The 13702-nt window shown below is 56.9% G+C and overlaps 2 protein-coding genes across 6 annotated transcripts in view; one reads left to right on the forward strand and one right to left on the reverse strand.

Moving 5' to 3' along the window:
- Nucleotides 1–9612, forward strand: part of IPO13 (importin 13) — a 43046-nt gene extending 33434 nt beyond the window's left edge. For 3 of the 4 annotated variants that reach the window (XM_067301087.1, XM_067301089.1, XM_013943218.2), the window contains 5 exons: nucleotides 7793–7859; nucleotides 8050–8108; nucleotides 8400–8489; nucleotides 8716–8897; nucleotides 9044–9612. In XM_067301087.1, the coding sequence (XP_067157188.1) occupies nucleotides 7793–7859; nucleotides 8050–8108; nucleotides 8400–8489; nucleotides 8716–8897; nucleotides 9044–9143 (498 nt within the window). In that variant the 3' untranslated portion in view covers nucleotides 9144–9612. The remainder of the gene's footprint in view (nucleotides 1–7792; nucleotides 7860–8049; nucleotides 8109–8399; nucleotides 8490–8715; nucleotides 8898–9043) is intronic. The other variant, XM_013943219.2, reaches the window with a different exon arrangement.
- A 1193-nt stretch (nucleotides 9613–10805) lies between these two features.
- DPH2 (diphthamide biosynthesis 2) lies at nucleotides 10806–13516 on the reverse strand. Of its 2 annotated transcripts, XM_067301090.1 has the most exons (6): nucleotides 13285–13516; nucleotides 13102–13214; nucleotides 12605–12825; nucleotides 11783–12421; nucleotides 11463–11648; nucleotides 10806–11365 (listed from the first exon to the last, which is right to left on the reverse strand). In XM_067301090.1, exons 1-6 carry the CDS (start codon nucleotides 13426–13428, stop codon nucleotides 11235–11237), a joined length of 1434 nt encoding a protein of 477 aa, XP_067157191.1. In that variant the 5' UTR covers nucleotides 13429–13516; the 3' UTR covers nucleotides 10806–11234. The 2 variants fall into 2 exon arrangements, with proteins under 2 accessions (XP_067157191.1, XP_067157192.1); XM_067301091.1 differs by lacking the exon at nucleotides 11463–11648.
- Nucleotides 13517–13702: the final 186 nt, after the last annotated feature.

Here is a 13702-nt window from a genome sequence, read left to right on the forward strand (position 1 = left end):
CCTAACGCCCCTGCAGCTCTTTGGGATGGTGGCTGAGAGGTGGTGACAGTAGCTCCTGTGTTTGCAGCCTGGGAGCAATCCTGTGACACCAGCTCAATGACACATGGCCCTCAGACTGGCCAAGCAGCTGCAGAAAGCTTGTGTCTGGAGGAGTTTCTTGCCTGTCCCTCTTCAGCAGAAGCAAGTGGGATGGAAAGGGGCCTTGTGTCCAAGGACCTATGGACCTGCAGCTCTGCTGAGGCTCTCCTCTCTGTGCCATGGTGCCGCCTCTGGTCCACCTGCCTGCCTTGTCCTACCATGTCCTCCTGCTGCTGGAGGCACTTTGCCAAACAGGCAGAGCAGCTCTTGAAGCACAGAAATCCTATTTGTTTTGCCAGAGGCAGCTGTGATGGGGATTGCCCAGGGCAAAGCCAGTCGTGCTGCCAGTGTGGCAGGGAGCAGTGGGCTGTGGTGTAGGAGCTGAGGAGCAGGGCTGACACTTCACCGCTGGCAGTGGTGGGTAGGGAGGGCCTGTACTATGCTGTGTGTGTATATACACCTGTTGAGAGGAACAGGAGTCCAGCTTGCTCTTGAGTCTGCTATGGCAACTGAGGGAGAAGCCCTGACATCCTTAATGTGAGTATTAAGTCCCCCAGTGTGAGAGCGCGTTCCCCAGCACCTACCTAGAGGGAATGGAGCTTTCCTCATAGCAATGGAAAATGCTCTGGAGCTGCTAGCAGTGAGCAGGAGCCTAGCAAAGTCACTTTCTGCTTAATTTCTGTAATGACAAGACTTCTAATTGCACAAGGCAGGAAGAGCTCATGGAAGAAAAATCCACTGAGAGGGTCTCAATACACAAACCTTCCCTGGTTCAGGATGTTTGAGCTGTGAATAGCTGGAAGGTGGGAGAAGCTCTTTGGAGTGTCCGTCTGCTTGCCTTGTTTAGCCCTTCCTGGGCATCTGCTTTTGGCCACTGTCTGAGACAGGGCACTGGAGTGGATGGACTTTTGGTCTGACCCAGTAGGTCTGCGGTGAGTCTCAGCACTGTGAGTTACAGCATATCTGTGTCTCTGAAATGTGTCTGTCCTTTTTAAACTAGATATTCCCGATAGTTAGACACAGTCTCTGTCATGGTGGCTGTTCAGTCATGCAGCTGACAACCCACCCAAGCAGGTACAAGAGCTGTGGGCTGTCCAGGCTCCCAATCACCCAGCTCAGCCAAACTTCTATGTGGGTGTCTGGCTTGTCCCAGCTGTTAAACTGTTAGCCCCCTCTGATGGCTGCTTGGCCCATGTGCATGCTTTGCTGGATGGAGCGGGGTGAGAGAACCACACCTCACTTTTTAAGCAGTGTCCGTACATATTACTTTGAAGTCCAGATCCCACTGAGACCAGTCTTGTCTCACAACTAGTATTGCAGCATTTTCTTCCCTTCTTTTGCCGTTGAAAGATCTGAAATGATTATGACACTATTAGAAAGTGTTTGTAGATTTTCCTGATGCCAGTTTTGAAAGTTGTAACTTTTTTACAAGGTTTTCAAACATGTGAGGATCAGTAAATGGGAGATGTATGTGAGGTTCATGAAGGTATTCTTCCTTGCTGCTCAGCGTTGGCGAGACCTCAACTGGAGCACCATGCCCAGTTTGGCGCACGACATTTTGTAGATATGGACGAGAGAGCACAGAGAAAAGCATCAAGAATGATCAGCAGCTTGTAAACATGACAGGGAGGAAAGACTGATCGAAGCCTGAGGAGTTGCATGAGTCTTCAGGTGTATAAAAGGTAATACCACAGGTGTGGGTAAAAATTCCTCTTTTGTTCACTTTGGCTGGGGCAAAAAGTAACAGGATGAAATCACAGAAAAGAGTTCAGGTTAGGCAGTAGCAAATCTTTCTAACGGCATAGAAGAGTGCTGAAAGATCACTTGGGAAGCTGTTGTCATTTGGAGGGCTGGAACTGATTCTCAATAAACCTGTTGCTCCTTGGAGGGAAGGTAGAGCTGATCCTGCCGTGAGGTGGGTAAGGGATTAGGCAACCTCTTGAGACTCTTCCAACCCTGGTTGTTGTTTCTTTGGAAGATGCTGAGTTTCTCTGTAGCTTGGGATCCTTCTCTGTGTCTGGACACAGCATTTTTGTGCTCTTTTGGAGAGAAAAGTGCAGCTGTGCTGCATTTCCATTAGTCATGCTGTGAGAGCAAGCACTACCCATCCCATCTGCTGGGAAACTCTACTACACGCTGGCCTTCCTGGGCAAGAGAGAGCATGTTTCTCTGTAGGCAGATGCTGAGACTGCCTGCTGGCAGCATGTGTGTTTGTGGCATGCCTGTCTCTGCCAGACAGTGCTGTCTGCCCCGGTCTGAATCCTCTGGAGGGAAGGCTGTGTCCAGGTCCTGCTGCTGGAACAGATACGAGGCTTCTACCTCAGTGGCTGCTCTGTCTTGGGTCACTGTGAAATGACTGACTTCCTGCTGGTGTGCCACCACCTCCAGCAGCTGCCTGATGTTTTCCTAGGCTTTTTATTCCAGCAGCCCCATGGAGACTGAAGGATCCCATCCCCTTCCTCTCTCGTCACATGCAGGACTTGTTCCAAGGGTTTCCTCCTTTTCTTTAGTCTGTCCATGTTCAGGACTGATGACCTGGCAGGGTGCTTTGAAACACATCAAGAACCTGAGGGAGGTCGCATCTCCTCTGGCTTTTTGGTCTCATAACTTCAAGAGCTAGCTGACAGCGCAGATGTGTCCAGTTCCCCAGCATGGCCTGCCCTCTTCCAGAGAAACATGCTCTTCAGTGATACTGTTGAGTATTTGTAGATGCACAGGATTAAAGTTGGAGAGAATTTTAGCTCTACTTTGTCTTTTTATGTGGCAGAGGCTGTTATATCCAAACACATTCTGCCTGTAGAGTGGCCAGTCCCTTCCTTGTTTGGCTGATCCTTATATGGGAACATCAAGTTTGGACCTGAGTGTGTCAAGGCAGAGATTTTACCCCTTTCCTGGCAGTCTGCTCCTGTGGTTAATCACTTTGGTAAAAATATATCACCTTCCCTGGCTCAAATTTGTCTGGTTTCTCCTTTCAGCCACTGGTTTTTGTCCTCTTATCTGTCAACAGATCCTCTCGGTACTTTCTGATAACTTGTTTTTTTAAAAGGTGTTTCTGGAGCCTGTTCTCCCTAGCTCTTGGATTATTTTGTGGCTTTTTTTTTGTGACTTAAAGATGTGGATACTAGGATTTATAGCTAGTTGTTTACTTCTTGCCAATCTTGTGAAGAGAGGAAACATGCCCTTCTGGCTCCTGCTTGCTCCCACCTCTTAATACCTGCACATTAACCCTTTGTCACAAGCACATAGGGAGCTGTCTGTACAATTTATGATTTCAGCTGACTTTATGATATATTTATTTGGGCATGATTATCAGGCTATGAGACTCCCCAGTAAGTGCTGCTGATCCTTTTGCCAGTCTTTGTTCCTGGAAATTCATCAGCTGCATGTTTTTACCTTGCTCCTTAGGAGACTAGCCAGCCCATTGGATAGCACTGGACCAGGAGTGGTCTAGGCACGAGCTCACTAGAAGCGCCTTTGTTCAGCACTGGTTCCCTGTGCTGGTAAATCTCAAGGTGCAGTCAGCCAGCAGTGCTCGTTCATAATCCATTCTTGGTGATGGCTGGCGGATTGTGAGACCATGCTGGCTTAAGCCAAATATCTTACAAAAGCTAGAGTCTCTCCAGTTATTTTTATTACTCAGACTTTTAGACTTAAAGTAAGCATTTGCCATAAGCATGCACTGACCAGTACTTGTATCCTTTGTCAGAAGGTCCGGAGCATCAGCGCTTCCATGCCTGCAGTGAGTGCCTCACCTTGAGGGCTGCAGTGGTCAGCGCCTCTCCCTTGTATCTGGCGTGTCCATGCCCAGGATTACAAAGCAGCAGTGGCTGGTGTTTACCCCAGGGTCTGCATCCAGGCAACAAGGCAGTGGGTTCTGGTGTTTGAGAGTTCTCACCTGCAGGGCCCTCTGACCTCTCCCCTCCTGCTGACAGGTGTCGCTCATACGCGTCTTCAGAGTTGCACTGTGGTTGCTCTGTATTGGGTTCCCAGGGGTGCAGACCACAGCCTGGCTTTTTCCCATGTCCCATCTTGCCTGTTAACTGTTCCTACACAATCTCCAAATTGAGACCTGTCTCTCCTGCTAGCTCTTTAGCTAAGCTGTCTCCCTTCTCCCTGGCTCCTGGCTTTGTTGTTGGGAGAAGTGTTCTGCCTCCTTCCTGAGTTCAAAGCTGCCTGGCAGGCTGGTTCTTGGCCCAGGAGAGTGTCTTTGCCTCCAGCACGACCTGCTGGATCTGGGAGGTGCTCCAGGCTGTGCTGGAGCTCCAGCTCCTAGCGGGCTGGGCTGCTGGATGTTGCTGCAGGAGGCACTCTCCAGCCTACCTCCTCACTAAGGGCTTCAGACACATCCAACCACCCTGATGGTGCTCTCTACACCAGCACAGGTCTCCAGGGTGCTGTGGTGATGCCCCCTGACTTGACTAGGAGTCCAAGGGATGACTGTGCAAGTAGGGCGTTGCCAGGCAGATGATGCGGCACCTTTTGTGATGGCCTAGGCACGGACTGGCCAGGGTGCTCAGCCCACAGCATGTCCTCCACCTTGCTTTCTTCTTGAACTGGTTCAGACTGCTGCCAGCTCCTCCCTCAGTGCCAAGGCTGTATTGCAGTGCAGGCAGAGCTATTTCCCTCTAGCCAGCGTTGTGGCTGCAGAGGAGCTCAGCATGCAGGCAGGCCAGGTGAGCAGCGCAGCACTTCTCCCAGGGACAAGCAGCAGAGTCCTTGAGCTCTCCACATGCTCTGACTGGGAGTCACGGGTGCCTTGCTGAACCACAGTGAGCAGGCTGTTCTGCATCCTGTTGGGTTAGAGCTTGGCCAGGCAGGTAGGTGCTGACCATCCCTCACAGGCCCTGGTGGCCAGCCAAGTTCCTGTGCCATTCCTGAACTGGAGGATCTGCTCCATCAGCCATGCAGCCTGGAAAGAGACAGTGGTGTGCTCTGAGGAAATGAGTTGAAGGACAGAACCCCTAGATTGCATCTTTGCAGGGCCTGCAACCACAATGCCCCTGTTAATGGAGTGGTAGGAGTTTCCTAGCCAGATACAAGAGGGTTTTTCTGTGTGCTCCGGAGTGCTGCAAGAATTGGTTGTGTAGGTCTTCCCTTGTATCTCATGCTTGCTGGAAGAATAGGGTCTCAGTGGCCTCTCATTCCCACCCTTCCTTCCTGTCTCTGAAGAGTGTGCTGTAGAAGAGGAGCCTGCTCTGAAGAAGTGCCTGAGGGGTCTCCCAACTGCTACAGAGGAGAGAATTTTCTCACTGTCCTTTCTGTGCCTGGCCTAGCTCTTCTCCACTGAGAGTTTTCAGTTTGCTGAACAGCAAGGGCTGCATGCTGGAGAGCTAGTGCTCACCTCTGCACTTTGTCTGCTGCAGCAAAGGACAGAGGGGGAAGGTTCCAGTTTCTGAGAAGGCTGACATTTAAAGACCTGCCCTGGCCATGGCTCCTTTCGCTAGCCCAGCACCTGGGAGGTGCTCTGGCACCAAACAGGAAGAGGGCAGATTGGTACTGAGAGGCCACGGGGCTGGAGCAGGGTTACCGGTGCTGGGGAAAGCAGCTGGACCTACCTGGTACAGCCTCCTTACTGGAAGAGCCCCACAGGGCCCCATTGCACAGAGAAAAAAGCTTCTCCATCTACATCAGACGTGGACTGGTGTGTGCTCAGACTGGGCCGGTGTTCTGTGCTCCCTGGGTGGAGATGTCCTATGGGAAAGAGCACTTCCAATATCAGACCACACTTTCCCCATGGCACTGATGGAGTGAGAAGCAGGTGCTGCTGTGAGCCTGCAGGAGAGCTTGGGGTCTCTGGCTACTGCTGCTCTGTTTGGCTAGGAGAAGCACCGTTCAGGTAGGTGGCTTTTGTTACCTGAGCTTGTTGGAAGACTCTTGTGCCAGCTGAACAGTTTTGCAGTGTGCAGGACGTGGGTTAAAACTGGCCCCCTGGACTGGCAAAGGACAGGACCTTATGGCTGGATGGTATCACTAGAGGGTTAACTACCCTTGCCAGCAATGTGCTGCTGGGGGGAGAGTGCTCTTAGTCACCGTACTGGGAACCCAGCGCAGGGCTGGGGGGGCTGAGGCGTGGCGAGAGGGTCTTCTGTGACTAAATCTAAGAAGCATCTTGCAGACTGTCCAGTACAGGGCTGGCTAGACCTCTGTGGTGAGAGCGCAGCAGCTGTGATGAGTGAACATGTTTCTAAACCATTATACTGCTGCTAGCTATCAGATGTTGTCTCTAGCATGTCATCAAGAATGATGCATACAGTTTGTATATACACACACAAGTATAATCTGGTCCCGATCACACCATTGAAGCCCCCTTTGTATCTAGCCTGGAAGCTGATCCCTGGGACTGTACCAGGGATGCCTTTGATATCCCAAATCCAGGTCCTCTCCCACAGTGCATGATACAAAGGGTCAGAAAGGAGGTGGGGTAACCCTGAAACCTGCTACTCAGTCTTCTCATCTCCAGCATACGTTCCCAGCACTGACCAGATGTGGACTGTCTGTAGAGGAGAAGGGGTGGGGGAAATAACTGGATTTTGCTCCCAGTGGAGGCCATGGCAGATGGCCATGTCTCCTGAGCGCTGCCAGCTGAAAGCTGTCCTTGCTGTCATCCTGGGAAACAGGCTCAGAAGATGGCAGGGTTATGCAGTGCTGCAGTAGCTCTGCACACAGCTCAGCCCAAGGCTGCAGTGTGGAAAGGAGCCAGGCTCCCAGCTTGGGCTCTCAGCCCTCCACGAGCAGAGCAGGGCCACCCTGCTGTGAGTCTGTCATCCCAGAAGAGCTGTGGCTGCTGTCCCCAGTGTTGCAGTGACAGCAGGACAGGATATGGGGCTGCTGTCCTCAGTGCTGGCCCACAGCTATAAGCAGGGTGGTATCCTGGTCAGGGCACAGATGTGGCCCTCCTATGCAGCAGGACTCCCTATGGCATGGCAGAAACCCTTCTCGTGGAGTGGCAAGTGCAGGCTGAAGCACTTCTGTCTGGTAACTGCCCCCCTGCCATGCCACAAGGTGCCAGCATGGTGGGGGGAGGCAAGCCATTGCATGGCAATGACCCTTGTGCCACAGCTCAGGTGGCCCCAGCAGCAGTGGAACAGCAAAGGGTTGAACCCCACAGTGGCTGATGGGATCACCGAGCAGAGGAAACACAAAGCTTTTCTGATCTCATACTTACTTGTTGCTCAGGAAGTGCCAAGCAACCTTGGCATCTCGTTTCCTTCTCCGTCCTGGAACCAAAACAGAGTGCATTGCTGGTCTAGACTGGGGGCAAAACACTGGGTTAGTGCTTGAAATTACTGCTGTGACCCCAGAGTCGCCAAGAGGAGAAGAACAAAACACGGCGGTGTCTGTTCTCTGCTGGGCCCTGCATGGCTGCCCCTGTCCCAGGAGCACTGCCTCTGCCTGTCCTGCTCTGTTGGGACAGGAAACCTCTGTCCTGTGTCTGTGTCTGAAGCATTTGTGTGTACACCACCTTGGCATCTATCCTCAGCTCTTGGGGTCGGAGTTCCCTGACTGTAGTGAACTGCCTGGATGTTTGACTGACATTTTCTTGAGGGTAAAAGTGATGGTTTCTTTCTGTGCTGTGTAAATCTGCTGTGTATCATGAGTGTGCCCAGGTAAGTGTGTGCCCAGGCAGAGGCTGTCTGGGGCACCAGGTTCCTAGGAGTCTTTCTGGCTGCCTCTGTAGAGTTGTGTTTATTCTGTCCATCTGTGTGCCTTGCAGGCTCTGAAAAGGAAGCCGGACCTCTTCCTGTGTAGCAACCTGGATGTCAAAGCAGTGTTTCAGTGTGGTGAGTACCCTGAGCATGCCCACATGCATTATACGTGCAGACATGCGCTCCAAACCCCTCTGCTGAGAAACCAGTCTGCTCTTCCTGCAGACTTGGGAACAGACCAGCCGTGGGTATGGGGTACCACAAAGCTGTTTTGGGAAGGTGTGTGGGGTTTCTGGCTGCTAACTTGAATGCCTTCTGTCCACAGGTGTCCTTTCTCTCAAGTTCCCTGAGGCCCCGACAGTCAAAGCATCCTGTGGCTTTTTTGTGAGTATTGTGGCTGCCTCAGGCATGTTTGTTCATCCCCAGATCATGCAGCAAAAGGGATGTGCTGCTGGCTCTCCAGAGCTGCCAGAATAATCTCTTTTCTAAAGCCTATCCCCTTCCGTCCCCATCCAGCTCAGACCTTCCCAGAAGCCAAAACCTGGGAGCAGGGAGGGCAAGAGGGCAGTTCTGGGGCCTCCTGTGCACTGGGGGATCCTCCGGACCCAGGTCAGGCGAGGGAGCTGCTGCCCAGAGCCTGCTTTAGCATTGACTGGCCTGGACTGTGTGTTGCAGACAGAGCTGCTGCCCCGCTGCGGAGAGGTTGCCCCAGTGGCACAAGTTGTGCATGAAAACGGCAAGGTGCTGCTGCAGGCTGTGCTGGAGGTGAGTGGCATGGGGACCGTGGGCTCCAGGGCAGGCCCCTGGGCAGCTCTGAGCTCTGCACTCAGGGAGCATCCCCTGCAGAGCTGGGGGCAAAGGGCCAGGGAGCAAGGGTGGGTGCAGGCAGGGTGACACCAGATCTCCCTGGTTTTGGGAGGCAGCGACCACTGAGCTGAGCTTAGCACCCCCCCAGCGCAGGGCTCAACAGGGTCTGTCTGCTCTGTTGCAGGGTATTGGTGGCCAGGCCTCCCGCAGCCTCATGGATCACTTTGCAGAAATCCTCTTTGCCTTGAACAAGCACTGCTTCAGCTACCTGAGCATCTGGATCAAGGAGGCCATGCAGCAGGATGGCTTCCCCTCGGCCCGTGTCAGCCCCGAGCAGAAAGAGACTTTTAGCCAGCAGATTCTCAGGTTTGTGCGTCCCTTGCCGCTGCGCTGTGGTGGCCGGGCAGTGGCTGTGCCCCTGCGGGGTGGGAATAACCCCTGCTGTGCGACTGCATGCTGCAGTCCCTGTCCGTCCTGCCCACCTCATCTTTGTACCCCTCTGTTTGTGTTAGCAGAGAGCGTGTGAACAAGCGGCGAGTGAAGGAGATGGTGAAGGAGTTCACCCTGCTGTGCCGAGGGCTGCATGGCACGGAGTACACAGCAGACTACTGAGCACCTGGCCAGGAACGCGGACAGTTTGCCCGGACCAGCTCTTCCCTGCAAGGAAGCCCCCATCCTCCCTGCCCTGCTGCAGTACGGCTCGTAGAATAACCCTCCAACTAGAATTAACCCACTTGGGACGCTCCTCAGCTAGAATTGGTGGCTGCATCTTGGTGTCAGCATCTCTGTTCCCCCAGCATGCTCCCCCCTCGCAGGGGACGGGAGTGCCAGCTGCAGGACGCGGGGGGAGCCTGGGCAGGACTGCCCCAGCACGGACTGCCCCGTGCTGCGCTGCGGCTGGGCTGCCGGCCCTTCCCCAGCACTCTCCCGTGGGCGCCTGCTCCCCGCAGAGGGGAAGCTGCCTCCGTGCCCACGGCAGTGACTGGCTGTGCTGTGCAGGGGGTCTCACCCCCTGCTAGTTTGTATGTGTGTGGTTGGGAGGGGGGAGGCCCTGCACCTAATTACATTAAGGATATTTCTATGTTGTAGCTGTCATTATTGCAGTGCCCAGACTTTGACTGCCCCTTTCCTCTGGGAAAGAGCCCATCTGGGGGGGACACAGAGGAGGTTAAATCAAGCTTGGGGCTCTTCAAAGCCTCCTGTTCCTCTCTGGCTACAGGAGGCACAGCAGGAGCACAAATGGAAGCAGCTGTTGGCCTAGCTGGCCCAGGAAGTGAGTGGCTGGAGACTACCATGAGGTTGTGACAGACCTGGGGGGACAAGTGGGAAGGGCTGGCAGGGAGGGCAGAGATAGCACTGCTCCCCTTGGCTCAGCGCTGGGCCATACTCCTGTAGGGAGCAGATGGGAGCAGGCTGTGCTGCCTGGGGGGTGTCCTCCCATCAGGCAGGGTCAGTGCAGAGCAGGCAGGTGGCTGCCCTGCAGCTGGGCTCTGGTGCCAGGTTGCGGAGGGATGAGGGGGTGAAGATGCCTCCCACCTCCCTCAGCTGAGGTGCTGTTCCTGCTGCAGGCTGGTTTGGCCTGGGACAGCTCCGTCCTCCACACTGGGGTTATAAAGCACAAGGGAGAGGGGACCCTAAATCTTGTTAGCAGCTCTCCCTCAGGGCTTTAGGGGCAAGATGAGGGATTGCAGGACTGGGCCCAGCACCAGAAGCTGCCTGCCCCAGGCATGCATCACTTCCTCTGCGGTGCCCTGGCCTGTACTGTGCAAGGCAAGGGGGCAGGAGCCATGGGGAGCCGGCAGCTGTGCCCTGCCCATGGGTCTGGCTCCTGCTGCTAACCCCGCAGAGGAGCCAGTGGGCATGCGAGGCGCATGGGCCAAATGCAGCCTCGAGGAGGGAGCAGAAGCGGTTCTGGTCCACAAGCAGGGGGACAGACTCCAGCCCCTCTGCAGAGGGGATCCTCCCTGCAGCACTGACTGTATGTGCCCTGATCCTGTTCATCACAGCACCTGTGGGCTTGTTCACACCAGGAGCCACTCTCTCTGTTTGCTTTAGTTTCCTAGCAGGATGTGCTAGTGTGCTCTTTCTTTTCAGGGCTTCCCACTTACTCTGATTTTTCTGTTCTCTCAGACTGGTTTTACCTAATTAATAAGGCTGCACTTCTGTAGCAAGTACTGCAATCTGTGTTTTTACTTTGGGACCTCTGATATCACCCCCAGTCTGCATTCTTCAGCCCATGTTTTATGCTAGAAGACAGTTCACTCACACCAACTCTCCATTTAGTTCAGCTTTAGATAATAGCAATAACCAGACAAGCCCCGAGTCCCGGTATTGACAGCTCGATGCAAGGCTTGTGCCCTTTCCCCAGTAGTGCGAAAACTCCTATTGACTGGGCCATGGAGTGAGCCCCTGGAGGCCAGGTTAGGGCCAAGCGCCTTGTCTCGGCCCCGCTGCTGCCCTGGCTGTGCTCCGCAGCGTGCCATGGGCATCACTGAACCCCCGTGTGCCTCCTGCTCTCCCACTGCTGTGCTACAGGCTCCAGGGCCGCATCCAGCTGGGGCCGGCTAGAGGCAGCTCCCTGGCCCTACCTGGAATAGAGTCCAGATCCTTGTTAGACCATCGCAGGTCTGACACACCATGACAGGCCAGGTCCAGGCCCCTCCACCTGGCACCGCCCTGGTCCTGGCCGATGCTGCTGCAGCATCAGGGTTCCTCGCGGCCCTCGTCCTCGTAGGCGATGGCAATCCCTCGCCGGCCCTGCACGGCTTTGGAGACAGGCGTCTTCCCCAGCTGCTGCTCCAGGCCCCGCCAGCTGCGGGACTCCAGGAAGGAGGCTGGGAGGAGAGAGAGGAGGGAGCCATTACTGGAGAGCAGGGAGGCGGCACTGCCCCTGCGCCGGGGCTCACCCAACTGCGAAACCAAAGCACGAACCAGCAGGGCTGATCTCTGCAACTGCCCGTGTCTGGTCCCTGCAGGCCAGGGCGGTGCTGGGGGGCAGCTGGGGGGCCGGGGGGTTGCAGAAACGGACAGCACGCATATCCCCCGTGATCAGTGAGACGTCGGGAACAGCCTCCTCTGCGCAGACTGCTGGCGGGAGCTCGACGTGAGCACAGGCACCTGCCAGGAGACAGTAGTGTCAGCCTGAAGCTCGCACCCACCCTGCCGCCAGCACAGAGCTGGGTGACCACGGCCACCGGGGATGGGAGCAGGGCAGGACACACCGCTCTCCGCAGCTGGTTCCCAGCCATTACCTGGCAGCAAGTCTCGGAAGTCGGTGAGGTAGTTCCCGGTCCATTCCCGAGCCGGGTTACAGGCCAGCTCCAGCTCATAGGGGGTCACTACAGGCCGGTAGAAGTCGCTGGAGTCCAGCAGGGAGTTCTGAGCGCAGGCCACCAGGACGAAGACATCAACTTCCAGGAAGTTGGCCAGCTTGGCAGGGTTCGGCTTCCCCACGGCCAGTGTGTAGCTGCGCTTGCCAGCCCGGCGCAGCAGCTCCCGGAGGTGCTGCAGCACGGCCAGGTAGCCCGCCACGCCGAGGGTGCCCACCAGGATGCCCACCACCCCGGCATCCCGGGCCCGCTCCACCAGGTAGAGGCGTCGCATCAGGGCCCGGTTGACATTGAAGGTCTCACGGCGGCCGCAGCCGGTGGCGGGGTCGAAAGAGCTGAAGGGGCAGCGGTTCCAGGTGAGCATGAAGCTGGTGAGGGCCAGGCCCTCGGCTCCCACGTAGAACATGGCGCAGTCCTGCAGCCCTCCCGGTGCCTCCACGGGGAACCGACGGCCGAACTGCCGCACCTCCCCAGGCAGCGCCTGGCTGGGAGGGTCCCCGCATGCCACACTGGAGAAGACAACGTTGGGGTACTCCTGGCATAACTGCTGCTCCAGCTCCCCTGAAGGGAGAAAGGAATGGGAATGAAACATAGGCACAGACCTGTCCTGCGGGGCTGGCACAGCAGAGGCGGCAGGCTATGGGGAGGAGAGCACAGAAATCAAGGCTGACAGTGTCTCCGCCTGGCAACTCTGCAGAGCCCAGAGCACCACCGGAGACCTCCTCGCTGCCCTGGAGCACTCACCCATTGCATGGGCATAGACCACATCACTCAGCACCACCACATGGCTCTGCCGGTCGGGGTAGAACTCCTGGAAGACCTCTGCACAGCGCTCGACGTCCAGGGGCTGCTGTCCGAAGATGTGCAGCACCGGGAGCTTTCCGCAGGGGCTGAGGCAGGCCGGGCCGTAGTGCACCAGAGCCTCAGCACCCACGTGCTCGGCGGCCACTTCATCCACACAGCAGCTGCAGGGGGGCCCAGCGTCAGCCAGGGCCATGGGGGAGGCACGCAGGCCCGGCACCGCAGAGCTCCTCTCCCTCCTCCTCCTCCTGCCACCCTGCTCCCTGGCGCTGCGGCCTCCAGCCCAGGCAGCCCCCAGCCCCTCTGCAGCGAGGGGGAGGTGAGGCGAGAGAGGGAGCCCTTCCTGGCCCCAAGCAGCAGGGCCAGCCCCGACCCCCCCGAGGTGCCCCGTGGAGGCGGGCAGGGCCCCCGGGACACAGCCCCCCCGGCCCCGCACCGACCTGCCGTACGTGGTGTCCCCCAGGATGTACATCTCGGCGCCGGTCGCCGCCTCCATGCGGGCTGCCACCGCCGCTGCGTCCGCCAGGAGCTCGTCGGGGAACTGCAGGGCGACCTGAGGGGGCAGGGGGTGAGACGCGGCCCCGCAGGCCCCGGCCCGGCCCCGGCCCCCCGGCCCGGCGCACCTTGCGGAACGCGCCACCCCGCACGAAGGCCGCGGCTCGGTCCGTCTCGTAGAAGCCGTCGAGGTCCCCGCGCGGCGCCGCCGCCACCGGGCCCGGCGCCCGCCGCAGCGCGGCCTCCCCGTCGCTGCTGAACGCCGTTGCCATGGCGCCGCGGGGTCAGGGGTCACGGGTCGGGGCAGCGGCCCCGCTCCCCTCCAGCCCACCGCCCGCCACGCGGGTACCCCCGCGCCGGCTTCCGGGCTGGGACCAGGAGTCGGCCAATGAGAACACAGTACCGCCCCCTACTTTACCGGAAACCCCACCCCCGGTGGAGCGGGGCCGGAGCGGAGAATGGTAGCCAATGGAAAGAGGCGCCTGTCGCGTGGCATTCTGGTCTGTGTAGTTCCTGCGCGGAGGTGGGCCAGGCAGCCAATAGCTG

Source organism: Apteryx mantelli, chromosome 8, assembly GCF_036417845.1.
Source record: "Apteryx mantelli isolate bAptMan1 chromosome 8, bAptMan1.hap1, whole genome shotgun sequence".
NCBI classification, from domain to species: Eukaryota; Metazoa; Chordata; class Aves; order Apterygiformes; family Apterygidae; genus Apteryx; species Apteryx mantelli.

Coding starts and splice junctions, on each gene's coding strand:
- DPH2 (XM_067301090.1), bottom strand. CDS start 13,428: ATGGCAACGGCGTTCAGCAGCGACGGGGAGGCCGCGCTGCGGCGGGCG. Junction 13,215..13,284: donor GGGGTGGCGCGTTCCGCAAG/GTGCGCCGGGCC, acceptor CTGCCCCCTCAG/GTCGCCCTGCAGTTCCCCGA. Junction 12,422..12,604: donor GGTCTATGCCCATGCAATGG/GTGAGTGCTCCA, acceptor TTCTCCCTTCAG/GGGAGCTGGAGCAGCAGTTA.